At 52.0% G+C, this 19283-nt stretch overlaps 1 protein-coding gene across 2 annotated transcripts in view; it reads left to right on the forward strand.

Annotated features, from left to right (window-relative positions):
- The window catches only part of Rgs5 (regulator of G protein signaling 5), a 43525-nt gene extending 24522 nt beyond the window's left edge, over positions 1 to 19003 (forward strand). The window contains exons 3-5 of one of the 2 annotated variants that reach the window (XM_046430046.2): positions 3705 to 3766; positions 7326 to 7492; positions 14628 to 19003. In XM_046430046.2, coding sequence (XP_046286002.1) covers positions 3705 to 3766; positions 7326 to 7492; positions 14628 to 14735 — 337 coding nt within the window. In that variant the 3' untranslated portion in view covers positions 14736 to 19003. The remainder of the gene's footprint in view (positions 1 to 3704; positions 3767 to 7325; positions 7493 to 14627) is intronic. The other variant, XM_046430045.2, reaches the window with a different exon arrangement.
- Positions 19004 to 19283: the final 280 nt, after the last annotated feature.

The following is a 19283-nucleotide window of genomic DNA, read 5'->3' on the forward strand; positions in this document are numbered from 1 at the left end:
CTCAGCACCTGGACATGTCCGTTGCAGGCTCCCCTGCAGTGCATGCAGCTCACAATCAGCCGCAGATCAATGAGGATTTGCTGAGTCCTTATCCCGTGGCCGATGTTGCCCTGGGCACCATGGACAGGGTACCAGTGGGGAAATCCTGGCACTTTTCCACGTCCATGTGTGGACCCCAAATTGCAGACATCTTTTACCCTCACAAGAAACTCATGCATTAGAGGCTGGTGCTGCAGGGGCTGGGCCACAGGGCAGGGAGAAGGGGAAGGTTTCCTGAAGACTGCGATCCCCCAGGCAGTGAGAGAGATCAGGCAGGGTGGGTGGGAGAGTGGACAGGAGGGGCTTCCAGTTGAGATGGCCCCTGAACCACAAAAGCTTGGCCTTGTCAGACCTCCACCGAAGCTCATTTGCCCTCCTTTCACCGAGCTTCCCGTCCCTCCTTCCACACTCACACACAGAGGGCGCCCACTCCATGTGGTCAGCTCTGACCTTCAGCCCAGGATGCCGACTGGCCATCCTGCATCTGTCTTGTTTCCAAGAAGTTGGACCTAATGAGGGCTCATGCATTCTGAGAATCAGGACAGGATGAAATGGCCTCCCAGGGTGTCATCCAAAGGAGCCGTGGGGCTTCGTCCACCTGACTACCCTTACCTTACTCTGGGCCAACTTGGCCCTGAGTGGGCCCTGCATGTATCCTTTCCAGGACTGATCTGGGCTGTGATGTGCTGCTGGCATCGACCGTTAGCTGGCTCCCACCAGACCACCTGGGACAGATAGGATTTGGCAAGGTGTTTCAGCTGGGTGCACCTGCTCAGACCATGGCTCTCCCACTTCTCACCCCAGAGCAAAGGGCACAGGGAAGTGATTTCATTTTACTTACTCCAGGATCAGAAGATTCAGTGAGTGCATCAGGCCTTCCCCTTTTCTGAGCCAGTTTCTTTTATCCAGTAACTTAATATTCTGCTGCTTCTATGTACGATTTGATGTGATATGTGTCTATTAAGTACAAAATATTGAAAGCACTCTAGTGAAGAAATCAGGGTGTACAAGGCCTTGTGACAGCAATGTAGGAGCAAAAGAACACATTCATAGGGAGAGTCTCAGTATGAGGCAGTGTAGAAGAGCCAAAGTGGTCACTGACCAGAAAGTAGAGGGACTCGGGTCTGTGCCATTCCCCATCTCCCTTTCCCCCTGGATGAAGGGCAGAGAAGGCGGCTCACCTGTTCAGCCAATGACAGCTATGTCTTCCTCAGTCTGTGCAGGCTCTGTCACGGGGCCTGGAGTCAGGGGGTTAGCTCAGCACTGCAGGTGCCGCTGCCCTTGCAGACAGTGAGGCTGCTTCTCAGCCTGCAGGACAAGGACCCACAACTGTGTCAATCTCAGCTACTAGATCGAAACATTAAAAAGCCACCTGCTGTTTCTCAAACTAGAAACAGGAACCCATGGGCTGTGTGCAGAGTTGGCTGTGGTGCCGGAGCTAAAACACCTCCCTGGCCCACCGTGCCCCGTCTGTCTCTCTGTAGCAGGGAGAGCCGGACACCTCCCAGATGAGGCCAGCAGGTCCCTGGCACACTGATGGGAGGGAAGAACTGGAAGGAGGGTGCTGGGAGCCATTAGCCAAGTAGGTATGACAATTTCCTTGCCAGCGTACCCCATGTTGCAGTGACATTGAATGTACGTGACCTTGCTCAAGGACCAAGGCAGATTAGGGTGTTCCCGGTTTTAAGATAATCGTGTTTAGGGTGTTCCCAGTTTAGGTTCCAGGTTTAAGGTTTAAGATTATTCCTGCTGGGAATAGGGCGTATCCTGCTGCCTGAGTTCCCCTTGAGTTCTCACGGGATTTAGACAGTATATTTTGGAGATAGAAGCCCAGTGGAGGTGGATTTGGGCAGAGAACGTGGATTTGGGCAGAGAACGTGGATTTGGGCAGAGAACGTGGATTTCCCCAGAACGTGATTGTAGACGGCTGGTGTGAGTTCGGGAATAAAGAGTTGCTGTTTGAATCTACAAGCTGTGTGGTGGCTCGTGATTGTGTGCCCAGCCAGACTGCGGCATTTGTGCCCAGCCAGACTGCGGCATTTGGTGCTGACATATCTTTGCTGATGGTGTCACCAGTGATGCAATTTTTCCCAAGGAGCCGTCAATTGGCTTGGTGTCGTGGCATTTCTGTATCCTCCTCCCTTCTGCTAGTGATGGTCTAAAATTTGGGGGCCAATGGCTTATGCTGGACCGGTAGTCAGTGACGGGTATGATCCAATTGCAGTGGTATCAACCTAAGACAGGAGGCTGACGCCTAAAGGTCAGTTTTCCGATGACGGGTAAGAACCATATGTTGAATTGGACAACCTACTAGGCACGGTCCATAAGCCACATTAACCTCACTCCCCCACTGGCACCAAGGCCAAATTTGGGGGCCAACAGAGGTGAGGCAAAGAACCTCACCCCCCCACTGGTGCATAGACCTATCCACAAGTATGGCTGTATGCTGGACCGGTAGTCAGTGACGGGTATGATTCAGTTGCAGTGGTATCAACCTAAGACAGGAGGCTGACGCCTAAAGGTCAGTTTTCCGATGACGGGTAAGAACCATATGTTGAATTGGACAACCTACCAGGCACGGTCCTTAAGCCACATTGCTTGTTGTTTAATTAATCAGAAGGGGGGAGATGCTGGGAGCCATTAGCCAAGTAGGTATGACAATTTCCTTGCCAGCGTACCCCATGTTGCAGTGACATTGAATGTACGTGACCTTGCTCAAGGACCAAGGCAGATTAGGGTGTTCCCGGTTTTAAGATAATCGTGTTTAGGGTGTTCCCAGTTTAGGTTCCAGGTTTAAGGTTTAAGATTATTCCTGCTGGGAATAGGGCGTATCCTGCTGCCTGAGTTCCCCTTGAGTTCTCACGGGATTTAGACAGTATATTTTGGAGATAGAAGCCCAGTGGAGGTGGATTTGGGCAGAGAACGTGGATTTGGGCAGAGAACGTGGATTTCCCCAGAACGTGATTGTAGACGGCTGGTGTGAGTTCGGGAATAAAGAGTTGCTGTTTGAATCTACAAGCTGTGTGGTGGCTCGTGATTGTGTGCCCAGCCAGACTGCGGCATTTGTGCCCAGCCAGACTGTGGCAGGAGGGGATGGGCACTGTGATGAAGCACCAGAGAGGTCATGGCAAGTGGCCACCAATTCTCCTTAGTCAGCACCGCTGGCATTTGTGGCAACGTTCCGTTCGAGGTGTACCAACCGCTTTTCTCAAAAATATTCCTCTGTCCTAATGGGCAGGGAGAACTGGCATGGATGTTTAAAATGCAGACTTGCTACGATCACTTCCTAGCATGAGGCACGATCACAGCCCATCTTCCACTAGCCTTGCTGATGGCCTGGGGATGGGGAGCCCCAGGCCCCGCAGACCAAATGGGCAAGGCTGAGAGGAGTTCGGCCCTGTGAGGGGTGGCCTGCCCTGGGGTGTGCCTGGGATGGAGACCACGAAGCCACTGGCATGGGACACACGGGTCATGAAGCTTGGCTTCGTGGAGACAGATCTGCCAGGGGACACCACAGCACAGCCGCTGACTGCCAGGACCCATTTGCTGGGACGCCACCGACCGTCCTCGTACCAGAATGGTGGCAGTGGCATCGTGCTCAGCAGGGCAGTGGCACTGCCGGCTGCCTGCCCAGGCCTGCTTTCACCGTCCTCTCCCTTCTTCAGGCCCTCGCGGGACGAGGCTCTGCAGTGGCGTGACTCGCTGGACAAGCTCCTGCAGAATGACCGTAAGTGCACGCCTGGCCCTCTTCCCGCATTGGCGATTCTTCAGTCCTGCCAAGGGTCTCACCGGGGAGGCTGGCATGGGCTGTGGCTGTGCTGTGGCCAGGAGGGCAAGGAGGGTGGAGGGTGGAGACAGGCCGGGCATGCAGGGATGCACAGTGCCGGCTGTGTGCCCTCTGCCTGCTGCTCCTGAGGCAGAAGAGGTGGCTGGGCCCACGTGCTGCCTCCTTTGTGTTCTCCAGAGACCCGGTCTTGCTGTGTTGCCAGCTGGCCTTGACCTCCTGGGCTCCAGTGACCCTCCACCTAGCCTCTGGAGCAGCTGGGACTCTAGGCACTGGCCACCGCACCCAGTAGACCTGTGTGCATCCTAAACCTTATTTGAATGGATGGAACTAGAGACTATCACGCTAAGTGAAATAAGCCAATCCCCCCAAACCAAAAGCTGAATGATTTCTCTAATAAGCAGATGCTAGTCCATAGTGGGGCTGGTGGGGTGGCGTAGGGAAGAATGAAGGAACTTTGGTTTGTGTCCAGGGGAATGAGGGGTGGGGTGGGGCTGAGGGGATGGGAAGGGTGGTAGAAAGAGACAGACATTATTACCCTGTGTACATGTCTGATTACGCAACCGGAGTGACTCTGCATCATGTACAGCCAGAGGAATGAGAAGTTGTGCTCTATTTGTATACTATGTGTCAAAATGCATTCTACTGTGAAATTAATTAGTTAATTAAGAAGGAAGGAAGCCAGGAAGGAATCAAGGAAGGAAGGAAGAAAGTAGTGCTGTTGCCAGGCACAGTGGGGCACGCCTGTGATCCCAGCTGCTTGGGAGGCTAAGGCAGGAGGACTGAAAATTCAAAGCCAGCCTCAGCAACTTAATAAGGTCTTGAGCAACTTAGTGAGAACCTGTCTCAAAATAAAACATAAAAAAAATGGCTGAGGGGGGCGCTGGGTTGTGGCTCAGAGGTAGAGCACTCGCCTAGCACGTGCAAGGTGCTGGGTTCCATCCTCAGCACCACATAAAAATAAATAAAATAAAGGCATTGTGTCCAACTACAACTAAAAAATAATATTAAAAAAAAAGAAAATGGGCTGGGGATGTGGCTCAGTGGTCAAGTGCCCCTGGGTTCAACCCCTGGTACCAGAGTTGGCTGCCCATCTCCTAATGGTGAGGAAGGAGCTGGCCTGACAGGTAGGGCAGGGCAGCCTGCCAGACTGCTCCAGTGCTCCTGGGACCCCACGAGGGCTGCACCCCTCCTGCCTCGGTTCCCTGCCCTCTACAGCCCTTTCCCACAGCATCAGTTCGTCGGCCACACACTCAGGCATCTCAGGCTGCTAGGGGCTGGGCTCTGGGGGCTAAGAAAGCCAGCAGGGGCTGGGACCTGGCTCAGGTGGTAGCGTGCTGGCCTCACTTGCACAAGGCCCTGGGTTCAATCCCCAGGACCACACACACACTCACACACACAAAGAAAGCAAGCAAGCAAGCAAGCAAGCCATCAGGGGGCGGAGTGTGAGGCAGTTGGGGCTGATGCCAAGGCCGGGAGTCAGCAATGTGCAGAGGACCCTGAGCAGCTGGCCCCTCTGGACTCACAGCGGTCTCCTGTTTCTCAGAGGGGAAGACCTGTCTCCACACAGAGCTCATGTGTGCACATGGGCATGTAAATAGAACACCACGCAGAGCTTCCAGTGGAGATAACTGTGTTTTAGAGTTATTGTGCGTTCACGTTTGTGTATGTAACGTGTGTCTATGTCTGTGGACATGATGTGAGTGTCCATGTTTGTGTACTGCGTGTGTCTGTGTACATGATGTGCGTGTCTGTTTGTGGACACAGTGTGTGTTTGTTTATGTAATCTTAAGCTCCAGATAATTACCCTCTTAAGAGATTTGTATTTTTAAGGTCTGGGTAATAAGTGGTAAGGGTTCAATGAACTTTGTAGCCTGCTTGTTGTTTGAAGGGCCACTGGTCCTTTCCATCTAGCTCGAGCAGGAAGGGGCATTTAGGCTTGGGTGGGAAAGATCTCACAAAAGCCAGGTGAGTCCCATGGGTGAGGCTGATGAGGGTCCTCAGATGGTCCTTGGGGACTGATGATGGCCTCAGGTGGTCCTGTGGGGACTGATGAGGGCCTCAGGTGGTCCTGTGGGAACTCACAGGGTCCTTGGGTGGTCCTGTGAGGACTAACGAGGGTCTTCAGGTGGTCCTGTGGGATGAGGTCCTCAGGTGGTCCTGTGGGGACAGACTGGTTCCTCAGGTGGTCCTGTGGGGACCTACAAGGTCCTCAGGTGGTCCTGTGGGGACTGATGAGGTCCTCAGGTGGTCCTGTGGGAACTCACAGGGTCCTTGGGTGGTCCTATGAGGCTAATGAGGGTCTTCAGGTGATCCTGTGGGATGAGGTCCTTAGGTCCTGTGGGGACTGACAAGGGTCCTCAGGTGGTCCTGTAGGGACTGATGAGGTCCTCAGGTAGTCCTGTGGGGACCTACAAGGGTCTTTAGGTGGTCCTGTGGAATGAGGTCCCCGTGTGGTCCTGTGGGGACTGATGAGGGTCCTCAGATGGTCCTTGGGGACTGATGAGGGCCTCAGATGGTCCTGTGGGGACTGACAAGGGTCTTCAGATGGTTCTGTGGGGACTGACTGGGTCCTCTGGTAGTCCTGTGGGGAATGATGAGGTCCTCAGGTGGTCCTGTGGGGACTCACAGGGTCCTTGGGTGGTCCTATGAGGACTAACAAGGGTCTTCAGGTGGTCCTGTGGGATGAGGTCCTCAGGTGGTCCTGTGGGGACTGACAAGGGTCCTCAGGTGGTCCTGTGGGGACTGACTGGTTCCTCAGATGGTCCTCTGGTGGTCCTGTGGGGACTGATGAGGGTCCTCAGGTGGTCCTGTGGGGACAGACTGGTTCCTCAGATGGTCCTGTGGGGACCTACAAGGTCCTCTGGTGGTCCTGTGGGGACTGATGCGGTCCTCAAGTGGTCCTGTGGGCTGAGGGGTCAATTTGCCTGGCTTATTCTATAGAATGGCTGGCTCCTCTGCAGTCCTAGATCTGGTTGTATGGGATCTCCTAAGGTTTCATTTTCTGGCAAACAGAAAGTGCCTTAGAAATATCTATTTGACAGAGACTGATACCTTTGGCTTAAGACTCATGAGAGCTTTAGCCGCAGGGAAGGAGAGCTACCCGACCTCTCCTCTTGGCACACACCTGGCCTTGTATTCTCAAGTGCAGTGGAGAGCAGCTGCTGCCACTGGTCAGTCTGGTCCAAGAAGCAGAACAAGGCAGCTCTGAGCAGATAGGCTCTGAAGCACGGACTCCAAGTCCAGCTGCCTAGCCTGGAGTCCACTCTGCTTCTGGCCAGGTGGGCCTCTGTGGCCAGTCACTGACCTCTCTGGCCTCACTTGTAAAATTGGACTTTTCAGTACCTTTCTCTCGGGTTTGCAGTGAAGATCCAGGAATTGACATTTGTAAGGTTCTTATGTCAATGACAGACACATTCGGGAAGTCACTTGGGAGGTGTGGAAAGGTTCAGTGTCACTAAATAAATTAACAAATTTCCCAACTGACTTCTTGCCTTGCTAGATGCCCTTGCCAATTTCAAAAGTTTCCTGCAGTCTGAGTTCAGTGAGGAGAACCTTGAGTTCTGGCTTGCCTGTGAGGACTACAAGAAGATCCAGTCACCTGTCGAGATGGCGGAGAGGGCAAAGCAAATCTACCAGGAATTCATCCAAACGGAGGCTCCTAAGGAGGTGGGTCCTGGTGGCAGGTGGGTGGGCACCATTAGCCAGGGTCCACTCGTCCCCAGGATGGTCCAGCTGAGATATGGCCAGCACTGGAGCTCAGGTCTGCTCCTGGTGACACAGTGTCTGCCCAGGGCAACATTGGAGCTCTCGATTCTGTCTGGTCAATTTCCACCCATGGCCCCATGCCCTGGTATGAGCAGTAAGCTGCAATCTTGGAGGAATTGCTGTCTCTGTAACCTAGTTCCTCCCCTTGTGAAACAGGAATAAGGGAGACTGCTTTGTAGAGTTGTTGGAGGATTAAATTAGGCTTGGAAGCACCCACCCCAGTGACTGGACTAATGGTGCCCCCGAGCATCCCGCCTCCATCCCACACTGTCTTTTTGCCCCTAACCCTAACCCTTCGGCTCCTTCCCCTTCCTCCCTACTCTCCCATCCTATTTCCCCTGCCCCTGGCCTTGGGCATCTCCTCTGTCCTTGGGATCACAGGACAAGACTTCAGTCTATGAAAGCTAGCACAGATAGCTGCTGGACATGGAGCCCATGTGCCCCTGGCTGAGCCCGCAAGACCGGCTCTGATTCAGCCATGAGGAGACTTTGAGGGAGTTTGTTTTTTTCTTGCTATTACTGAAACCAAACTTCAAAGCTGACGAGGAAGTGCAGACACAGCAGCAAGGACGTCAGTGCTGTGTCAGGCCACTCTAAACCCAGCCTGGACACTAGAGGTCTCAGCGAGACTGGCTGAGCACGCCTTCAGGCAGCAACAGTGCCTTCACGGTGACTGTCAGGGAATCACACGCCCTCTGCTCCCCAGGGCCAAGAGCTGCAGTCACAGCATCGATTGTTAGTTTCCTTTGTAATCCCTCTCTGGCCCTGTTGAGAGGACCATGTGTATGGATGGATGGCAAATTGTACACCCATGGGTGACAGATGTGCCCCTGCCATGACCAGTGGCCATCAGGCCAGGAGTGCAGAGGACCTTGGGCAGTCCAGGAGCTGAAAGGTGCTGGAGGGAACTGGGATCCCTCTCTGTGCTCTGAGCTCTGGAATACCCCGCTTGCCTTCCGCTCCTCCATGCCCACTGCGAGCTCTCCCTCCTGGGCTGCCATTCGGGCCCAGCATCCTATTTCTGTCCCTTTGCACCCTATGTACAGTGAGCAGGTGAACTGGAATGGAGGTTACGTTGAAGTTAGGTTAGGACTACACTCCCTATTCCCAGTATATTCTCCTCTGCAGCTTGCATTCCTACTGACGTCATTCCTATCCATAGGATTCTAAGATTTGTTGAAATACCTAAAAATGGTGGAAATCACCCAGACCTTTGAAAGTTGTTCTAAGCTCCAGGAAAACATTGCTCTCAAGGTCACTTTGAAGTTATCATTGGTATGAAAATATGATTCTTAAATAGTTTCAAAATAAATCCTGGCTGGATAACCTACTAGAACAAGAAAACAGAGGACACGAATCACAAGCTTCCAATTAAAATAACATAGACCTCCCTTCTAAATGACACAGGCTGATGGAATGGAATAATCCTATGCATGGGTTCCAAATGCAGGCCCTGCATTGTGAGCCAGAGAGGGCAGTAGGGAGGTAGATACCTTCTCCTGGATAACCAGCCAGGGCAAAGACGTGGATTGTGCTCCCTGATAATAAGGCAGAGCAGAGGACCGGAAAGGTGATTATGCCCCTGGTATGGGCAAGAGCAGGGCACCAGAGAAGTATTTTCTGCCCCTTGTAAATGAACCAGAGCAGGGTATCAAGGAAGTGGATCCTATCTCCTGGTAAAGAGCCAGAGAAGGGAAGCAGGGAGGTGGACCCTGCCCCCTGGTAATGAGCAAAAGAGAAAGATCCTGTCCCCTGGGTAAGACAGCAGAGAGGTAGACCCTGCCCCCTGGGTGATGAGCAGAGCAGAACAGTAGGGAAGTGGATCCTGTCCCTGGGTAATGAGCCAGAGCAGGACAGCAGAGAGGTGGATCCTGTCCCCTGGGTAATGAGCCAGAGCAGGACAGCAGAGAGGTGGATCCTGCCCCTGGTAATGAGCCAGAGCAGGACAGCAGAGAGGTGGATCCTGTCCCTGGGTAATGAGCCAGAGCAGGACAGCAGAGAGGTGGATCCTGCCCCTGGGTAATGAGCCAGAGAAGGACAGCAGGGAGGTGGATCCTGTCCCTGGGTAATGAGCCAGAGCAGGACAGCAGGGAGGTGGATCCTGTCCCCTGGGTAATGAGCCAGAGCAGGACAGCAGAGAGGTGGATCCTGTCCCTGGGTAATGAGCCAGAGCAGGACAGCAGAGAGGTGGATCCTGTCCCTGGGTAATGAGCCAGAGCAGGACAGCAGAGAGGTGGATCCTGTCCCTGTGTAATGAGCCAGAGCAGGACAGCAGAGAGGTGGATCCTGTCCCTGTGTAATGAGCCAGAGCAGGACAGCAGGGAGGTGGATCCTGTCCCCTAGGTAATGAGCCAGAGCAGGACAGCAGAGAGGTGGATCCTGTCCCTGTTAATGAGCCAGAGCAGGACAGCAGAGAGGTGGATCCTGTCCCTGGGTAATGAGCCAGAGCAGGACAGCAGGGAGGTAGATCCTGTCCCCTGGGTAATGAGCCAGAGCAGGACAGCAGAGAGGTGGATCCTGTCCCTGGGTAATGAGCCAGAGCAGGACAGCAGAGAGGTGGATCCTGCCCCTGGGTAATGAGCCAGAGAAGGACAGCAGAGAGGTGGATCCTGTCCCTGGGTAATGAGCCAGAGCAGGACAGCAGGGAGGTGGATCCTGTCCCTGGGTAATGAGCCAGAGCAGGACAGCAGAGAGGTGGATCCTGCCCCTGGGTAATGAGCCAGAGCAGGACAGCAGGGAGGTGGATCCTGTCCCTGGGTAATGAGCCAGAGCAGGACAGCAGGGAGGTGGATCCTGTCCCTGGGTAATGAGCCAGAGCAGGACAGCAGAGAGGTGGATCCTGTCCCTGTGTAATGAGCCAGAGCAGGACAGCAGAGAGGTGGAACCTGTCCCTGTGTAATGAGCCAGAGCAGGACAGCAGAGAGGTGGATCCTGTCCCTGTTAATGAGCCAGAGCAGGACAGCAGGGAGGTGGATCCTGTCCCCTAGGTAATGAGCCAGAGCAGGACAGCAGAGAGGTGGATCCTGTCCCTGGGTAATGAGCCAGAGCAGGACAGCAGGGAGGTGGATCCTGTCCCCTAGGTAATGAGCCAGAGCAGGACAGCAGAGAGGTGGATCCTGTCCCTGGGTAATGAGCCAGAGCAGGACAGCAGAGAGGTGGATCCTGTCCCTGGGTAATGAGCCAGAGCAGGACAGCAGGGAGGTAGATCCTGTCCCCTGGGTAATGAGCCAGAGCAGGACAGCAGAGAGGTGGATCCTGCCCCTGGGTAATGAGCCAGAGAAGGACAGCAGGGAGGTGGATCCTGTCCCTGGGTAATGAGCCAGAGCAGGACAGCAGAGAGGTGGATCCTGTCCCTGTGTAATGAGCCAGAGCAGGACAGCAGGGAGGTGGATCCTGTCCCCTAGGTAATGAGCCAGAGCAGGACAGCAGAGAGGTGGATCCTGTCCCTGTTAATGAGCCAGAGCAGGACAGCAGAGAGGTGGATCCTGTCCCTGTTAATGAGCCAGAGCAGGACAGCAGAGAGGTGGATCCTGTGCCTGTGTAATGAGCCAGAGCAGGACAGCAGGGAGGTCGATCCTGTCCCCTAGGTAATGAGCCAGAGCAGGACAGCAGGGAGGTGGATCCTGTCCCCTAGGTAATGAGCCAGAGCAGGACAGCAGAGAGGTGGATCCTGTCCCCTAGGTAATGAGCCAGAGCAGGACAGCAGAGAGGTGGATCCTGCCCCTGGGTAATGAGCCAGAGCAGGACAGCAGAGAGGTGGATCCTTCTTGGGCATTCGCACACCAGGACTGTCTGGTTAGTGTTCCTGAGGTCAGTGGATGCCTGTATCCAACAGACCCATACTAGATGTGTGGCTTTGTGCAATTCTCTCAGGCCTGTGTTCTCTCAGAGCTTGTTTCTCTTGACTATGGATGTTTTGCATTCATCTATGTTTAATATATTTTGCTAATCTTGCATTTTGATGTAAATATTCACTTTTTCAATTTGAGAAGATTGATCTATATTACAAAAGGTAGTCATCCAAGTTTTTTGTATCTCTGAATTTTTACTTCAGCTCGCTTTTCAGGATCTGTCTGAGAAATACAATCTTAGAGATTGTAACTACGATTTTTAAAATGAAATGGCCATGTGTAGCTGGATACGGAAACAACTTGTGCATTGCATCATTTGCCTACATCTAAGTTATATTTTTTTTAAAGAGAGAGAGAATCTTTTTTTTTTTTTTTTTTTTTTTTTTTTTTTTTTTGTAGATAGACACAACACAATGCCTTTATTTTTATGTGGTGCTGAGAATCAAACCCGAGTCCTGCATGCGCTAGGCGAGCGCTCTACCACTGAGCCACAATCCCAGCCCTACATTTATGTTATTGATGTAGGGACGAGGCAAGGCACTATAGAGAGCAGGAATAGTTTTATTTGGCTGCAGCCAGGTTCAGAGGGCACAGCTTTTGCTGTAATCAATCAATCCCCTGAACCCCGTGTTCAGGGAGTTTCAGAGTTTTATACCCAGCGTGTAAGGGGAGGGGCTCAGAAGTTCACAGTCTGCAGAAGTTCACATAAAAGCAGTTTTTCTTTCACTGTTCTGGGCATGTTAACCCCTCAAGGACAGCTCCTGAGGAGGGGAGAGCGTCTTCTCCCCTTTCTTCCCTCCCCCTGCCAGCTGTTACCATGGAGCCCAGTTGTAACTTCTCTTAGAAGGGTAGACCTCTCTGTGAAGCCCAGCTCAAGGCCAGAGGCCTTGTTAAAGGATCTGTCTTCTTTATCATATTTTGCACTTGCAAACACACTTCTGCAAACTACTATACTGGGTACAGGTTTGTGAAAAACAAGTAAAGGGGCGTTCAGCACCTGGAGTGCTGATTTCTTCCCGGCCAGTGGCCAAGTAAAAGAGGGCAACTCGAAAATAGGAAGTTAATCTACATGGAACTCTTTTGTAGAGACTCTTTTTTGACAGTCCTAAAATCAGCTACTGTGAAGATATCTGGAGCCACCCAGTTAAGACTTTTCTGTGGAGAAAGGAGGTGCCAATACAGTGGGAGGAACTCTGAACCGAGAATAGAGGAGTCTGCTGTGGCCGCCCCTCTGCCCAGACTCCTGCCCCTGGACTTGCAGTTTGAGCTTGCCAGCCAGAAAACTGGCATGAAAGGCAGGTCTTGGCCCTGTCCTCCTGCAGGCTGCTCCCCTCCCACCACTGCTCTTCCACCAGGCCGGTACCGGGCACTTGCCCTGAGCTTACAGGCACAGCTCAGTCCTGCTGTCTTCCTGCCCTGTCCTCCCCATACCTGCCTTAGTCTCTGATTAGCCTACTGCTGCTCCTAAGTATCTGAATTCCGGAAATGGCTCTGTTCAGTGGCAGGACCTCCAGTAAACCCAGGAAAGACCCTCAAACCTCCTCCAGGGTTCCAACTCAGGACCACTGGCCCTTTTGATTCTGTTTTCTTCTCTATTACACTCAGACCCCTTGAGAGTCATTGAAGCATATTGTGAAGTACAAACATACTTTTCAAATCACACTCAGGCATGTTCTTGAGGCTGTGCCCTGCTCAGCCACAGGGGAACCGGCCACACAGTCCTGATATGAGTGATGCCCAGCTTGGGCAGTGCGTGGCCCTGCACACAGCACGTGTGAGCCCACCACCTTCCATGGCTTTGCTGGCTTCTTGATTTGCTTTTCACCACTGTGACCTTGAGCAAATCGCATACTGTTTCCACACCTGTTTCAGCTGAGAAATGAAGATAGATGGCAGTACCCTCTTGATGTGGTTATAGGATCCCCAAGTTTATCCACAGGAAGAGCACACCACTGGCAGAGATGAACCACTCAACAAATGTTAGCAGCTATGTGATCATTCTCTCCTGTTTCCTCATTTTCTTGATTTTCTAGAGTCATGGATGAGGTCATGGGTCCCAGGTCAAAATTTCCTTTTCTCTCTGCTCCCTCTGCAAGGTGTGAAAGCAAATGCTGTGGCAGAAAGGTGTGAGATTCAGTGGCAAGACCCCTGGGCTCAGACACACTCCTTAGTGTTCTGGTCTCAGAGCCACTGAACATTCTATGTGTGTGCATGTGTGTGTGTGTGTGCAAGCATGCATGTGCATGATGTTCATATGTGTGGGTGCATGTATGTGCATGTGTGAGCATGTTTATGGGTACATGTGTGGGTGCTGTGTGAGCATGTGCATGTGTGTGCAGGTGCATGTGTGTGAATATGTGCATGTGTGAACACATGCAGGTGTCTGTGTGTGCATGTACATATGTGATCATGTACGTGTGTGTGCATGTGCATGTGTGAGCATGTGTGTACATGTGTGAGCATGATTAAGTGTATGTGTGTGAGCATGTGTATGTGTGAGCGTGTGCAGGTGTGAACATGTGCAGGTACATGTGTATGCATGTTCATGGGTGCATGTGTGCACATGTATATGTGTGTGTACATGTGCATGGGTGTTCATATGTGTGTATGAGAGCATGTGCATGTGTACACATGTGCAGGTGCATGTGTGTGATCATGTGCAGGTGTGTGTGCGCATGCATGCATGAATGTGGGTGCATGTGTGCACATATGTATGGGTTCATGTGTGCACGTTTTATGTGCATTCATGTGTATGTGTGTGAGCATGTGCATATGTACATATTTGCAGGTGTGTGCAGACATGCATGTGTGTTCATGTGTATGTGTATGATCATGTGCGTGTGTGTGCATATGCATGCATGCACATGGGTGCATGTGTGCACATGTGTGCACACATGTGCATGTGTGTTCACATGAATGTGTGTGAGCATGTGTATGTGTTTGTGTGTGCGTGTGTGTTCTGTAAAGCAGTGTCTCCTTGGTCTTGCTAGGCTCAACAGTGTGCTGCCTGCTGTGCAGGCTCTGATGGGGCCGGGGTCTGAGGGCGGCTGGGAGAGTCTGAGTCACCGAAGTGTGCTTGCCTGGCCTCAGGGCTGACTCACCGGGCCTTCTCCCTGTTTAGGACTCTTCCCTCAGGTGTTTTATTGGTACCTTCAGCCTCCTTCTCCGCCCCTCTCCACCTGCAGCCTGGGCTGACCCTGCAGCCTTGCTTCTGGTCCACAGGTGAACATCGACCACTTCACCAAGGACCTCACAGTGAAGAACCTGGTGGAGCCTTCCCTGAGCAGCTTTGACTCTGCCCAGAAGAAAGTCCATGCCCTGATGGAGAAGGATTCACTGCCTCGCTTCCTGCGCTCCAAGTTCTATCAGGAGCTGGTCAAGTAGTGGCCTGGTCCTGAGCCATGCCCTCCACCATAGCCGGCCCTTTGCACACCCACCTACCCTCCAAGGCTTTGCTCACGGTGCGCAGCGAGGGCCAAGCGCTGCTCATCCTGGCCCACTGCTTTGGAGTGGCTCTGCCTCTGCTCCATTCTTAATCAAGCTCTGCCTGATTTCTGTTAGCCCCAGTCAGATCAGATGGTCCTGCCTCAGACACATGTGCAAGACAAGAACAGGGTGTCATCAAGTGTGGCCTAGATAGCAGATGGCCACCGGCACCAGCTGAGGAGTGTGGAAGGGAAGCCGGTTTCCAGGGACCTTAGTTAGTTACCCCTTTTTCATTCCTGAATTTGGTCAGAAGAGGTGGTAAGAGTCTTATTGATGTTTAATTCTAAAGTGAATTTAAAATTCTGCTCTTTCCCTTCAAGCATCTTCATATTTGCTGGATAGTGTTGAGATACAACCACAAATATGTGTTTGTATAAAACCAATCCAAATACGATTCAGGCTAATTCTGTCCTTATCCCTCCCTCACTTCCTCCCTGTAAATTTACCAAATTATATTTTAAATCAATGACCTCAGATCAACAATGGGCTGTTTTATAAATGTATTCATGTTCATGGGATGTAGACCAAAATTTTTATTTCCAAATTATTTGAAATCCTTGTGAGGGTACAATTAATTCCAAAAATTCTCTGATCTTATAAAGCTGCTGCTGTTCCCTGGAGTTACTGCCTTCTAGGTGTCAGGAGGGTGTGCACTTCCAAGGGTAGATATGGCCTGCAGTGGTTGCCAGGCATGAATATCCCTGTCAGTGAAGCCTGGCTGACTGGAAGGCTCATCATCCTTGGAGGGCAGTGTGGTTGCCACTGCAGGCTTCCAAGGAGAGGCAGTTCCAAGGGGCCCTGCAGTTTGCAATTTGCAAAGCTACCAGCCCTTCATGACCCCACCCTGTCCTGCCTCCTGCCTGAGTGGCGGCTACCTTGGAGGCTGAGGCTCACTCCCCACCTGCCTCCTGCACAGCTAAGGCATAGGCCACGCTGTATCGTGGACCTGAACTTCTGATTATACATTGCGTTATCATAAACATTGTTAGACTTTTCCTGAACTGTAGTAGTTATTACCAAATTATGTGAATCATCTCATTATTGATGATTCACATAATTTGGTAATAAGCAAAATCAAGCTGAACCATGTATATGAGATCAAGGAGGACACAGGGCTAGTTCATAGAGGGAGGTGATGAGGGGAATCCAGGGGAAGGTGACCCTGTCCAGTCCTACATTCACTCCTGCCCATGTGCATGCTCCTTTCTCATGGGTGCAGCTCCTGCTTGTAATCCCCTAGGAATGTCCGGAGAGCGGCAGCTGTGCTACTGTTCTTAGGGCCAACCCAAGTGTGCTGGCCTTTGTGTTTTTGTGATTTCAAGGGATAATGTGTTTGAATTCTTGACTGGAAGTGGGTTGGAGTGACTGAGTTGGCACCACATCTGCAGGGGGATGGACTTGTGCAGCCCAGGTGAAAGTCCCTGTGTCAGTTGAGGGCAGTCAGGGACCAGGCTGTGTGTGTGAGTCCAGCTGTGCACCTGTGTGGGTTGACAGGAGCTCAGACAGGAATTCCAGGGCATGCTGGCACCCTCTTCCCCAGCACCTGACTGCTCTGCTTTGAGTCAGGGAAATGCCAACACCTGCCTTTCTCATGCAGCTAGAAATGTTGCGACCAAAAAATCTAGGTGACTTGCGTTTTTTCTTGAATGCCAAACATTTTTAAGAAAAAAATAATTAAAAATTTAAATGTCTTATCCACATTATTTTAAATACCAAGCATTTGAAAACACCCAGAGATTGAAGTGGACATTACAGATTCCACCCAGAGGTCTGCTGATCGCAGATCGCAGCTGGTGCTTCTCAAGCCAGTGCAGACCTGTGGCAGATGTGGTAGGGGAGGAGGAGGCAAAGCGCAGGAAGGGCCCCAGTGGTACCTTGCTGGGATGTGGCCAGGCATGCTCTGCTTACCTACATGTAGCTGTACATTCAGAGCAGAATACACAGGTCGTATCAGAAACTCTTCCAGCATACAAGTAGTGCAAGGAACATAAATTTTCCAGCCTGAAATGAGAAACCCAATGCATTAAAACTGCCCTAGAAGAAATTCTGAAAGGTTTGGAAAGTATTTTGAAACTTGGAAAAACAAAACAACACCCCATGTTATTAGTTGTTTCCATGGTAACAGGAAGAAAACACATTCCTTTAGATCTGGGGAACTGAGAAGTTAGAAAAGTGGGAGGAGCTCTCCAGGAGCCATGTGCATCCCTTTCTCCCACTCCTCTGCCCTGCCCTGAGTGAATGGCGGGAGCCTGAGAGGCTTTGGCGGTTTCCCTCCCCTGGAGTCGCAGCCCCTGCAGGAGGACTTGGGAAGTAGGGAGGTTGGAGCAGGCTGTGGTCTCAGGAGATGGAGTGAGACGGTGCAGTGGCCCAGGTGTTGGTGGCTGTTCTGCCTGGGTTTGGTATAGGGTGGGGCTGGGCAGATGAGGTTTAAGTTAGAGCAGGACAAGGAGACTGGATTCTAGAGCAGATTAGGAAGCTGAGCATGGTGTTCGGCTACTGCAGCGGGGCTTGCTCCTGTAACCCCCACCCAACAGCTTGGGCACATGGCGCTGCCCTGGCTCCCGGACCTCACTCAGAGCAGCAGTCACCAGGTGAAAGTCAATGTCCTACTTCCTCTCTCCACACCTGTGTACCACTTGACTGTACAAATTAGATTCAGCAGATTTCAGATTTTAGCAGAGGGAGAAGAACTTGATGAAGAATTTTTTTTTTTATCCTCTCTAAAGTCTTGGGTTTTACTTAGTGATGTGCTCTTGGTACATAGTTCATTTCAACAGGGTGACCTTAATCATTGCCCAGAGAACAAAAGGGGTCCATTTACAATATGCTCAGAAGTAATGAGCACCCCAGGCCTCGCCAAGCCACCTGTCCCATATTGTGATGATTCCAGGTCACCTAAGGGCAGCTGTGTCCTGGGGAAGTGACTTCCTACTGCTGCCCCTGCTCCCTCTGGCAGGCCAAGACCTGTAAGGTGAGCCCACTGGCCAGGAGGCAGCAACCCAGCCTGGTAGCCAGTGCAGCTGCGTCTTACTGTAGAGCAGCAGGGTGGGTCCCTGACTCAGTGGAGCCGGAGGAGACCTCAAGCCAGCACCACAGCTGTTGGCCCTGGAAAGACAGAGTGGAAGCCCCCTTCTTTCCCTATTTGCCTTAGGTACCAGAGGGCAGAGTGGAGAGACCAGTTTTCAACACAGATGCATTCAAACCTGGGGCCAGGCAGCCCTGCATGGGCTCAGGGTGCATCCCTGAGCTGTAATAGGGTCTGGCCAGCTGTCCAGTCTCTGCTTCCGCTAGACAAGTGTGTGTTTGTCATTTGCTGGGTCAGGTTCTGCTTGTGTTGACATGATTTACCAAGGAGGTCCTGTGGCAGACCAAGCCGTCAGTACCCAGTACCCACAGAAAGGCCTTCCTACACTGCCCACCCCAGATGCCAGGGCCAGGGCTCCCTGGAGGAGGCGTCCAGGAGGGGAACTCATGGCACACAGAGATGAGCAGGATAAACACACTGGAGACCTGTGGAGTGTCCCTTTGTGTCATATCTAGCAGGCTCCTCTTATAGAAGAGAAGCTATGAAGCTACCCTCTTCATGTCCACGCTAGCCAGCCTCTTGCCCATCACTGATCTTACTTGCTTTTCCTCCTTCCTCACTCTGATGGTCTCCTTTCTTCCCTCTACGAGAGGAAACATCCACCATGTCTGCCCAATGTGCCACGGTGTACAGCAGAGCTTTCCCTGGCCACCCGGGGAGTGCAGGCTGTGGTGGGCAAAGGGCAGGGCAGAGATTTGCCCCTGCAGATGAGTGATTATCTGATATGCTTGCTAAGAGTCCTCTTCATGTCACGTGGTGTCAGGACTCGGGAGCTGAAGGCTTCTAGAAAGCTGCATCTCCCTGGACATTTCCAGCAGCCACGGCCACAAAGAGAGCAGAAGGGAAGGGTCATCTCCCCACATGTAGCATTTGTCCACAGCTGGTAACTGTGGGAGAGTCATGTCTGTCTTCTGGTTTTTATATCCAACACTTTACATACTATGTGATTCATGCTTCTTGATAAATAAAGCACCACATCCATATCTGTGACCATGTGGCATGTGTACATTAAATGGGCATCTATGTGACAGCCACCTCAGGGTCCTCCTTCCCAGGGTGCAGGTGCCCTTCCTGAGAAGTCAGCTGGAACAGCTCGACCTGCGGGACTCCACAGAGGAGATACAAAGTTCCATGTCCATATTCTCTGATGGCACTTTGTTCTGGCAGGGGTGACAGTAAGTATTGTCACTGCTGTCACCCCTGGGAGAACAGACAGCACAGCACTGATGTGGACCCTGTGATGCTCAGTGAGGGTGATGGCTTCTTGTTC

This window comes from Marmota monax, unplaced genomic scaffold (genome assembly GCF_021218885.2).
Source record: "Marmota monax isolate L192 unplaced genomic scaffold, Marmota_monax_Labrador192_F-V1.1 WCK01_AAM20220418_F8-fsc00055, whole genome shotgun sequence".
Lineage (NCBI taxonomy): Eukaryota > Metazoa > Chordata > Mammalia > Rodentia > Sciuridae > Marmota > Marmota monax.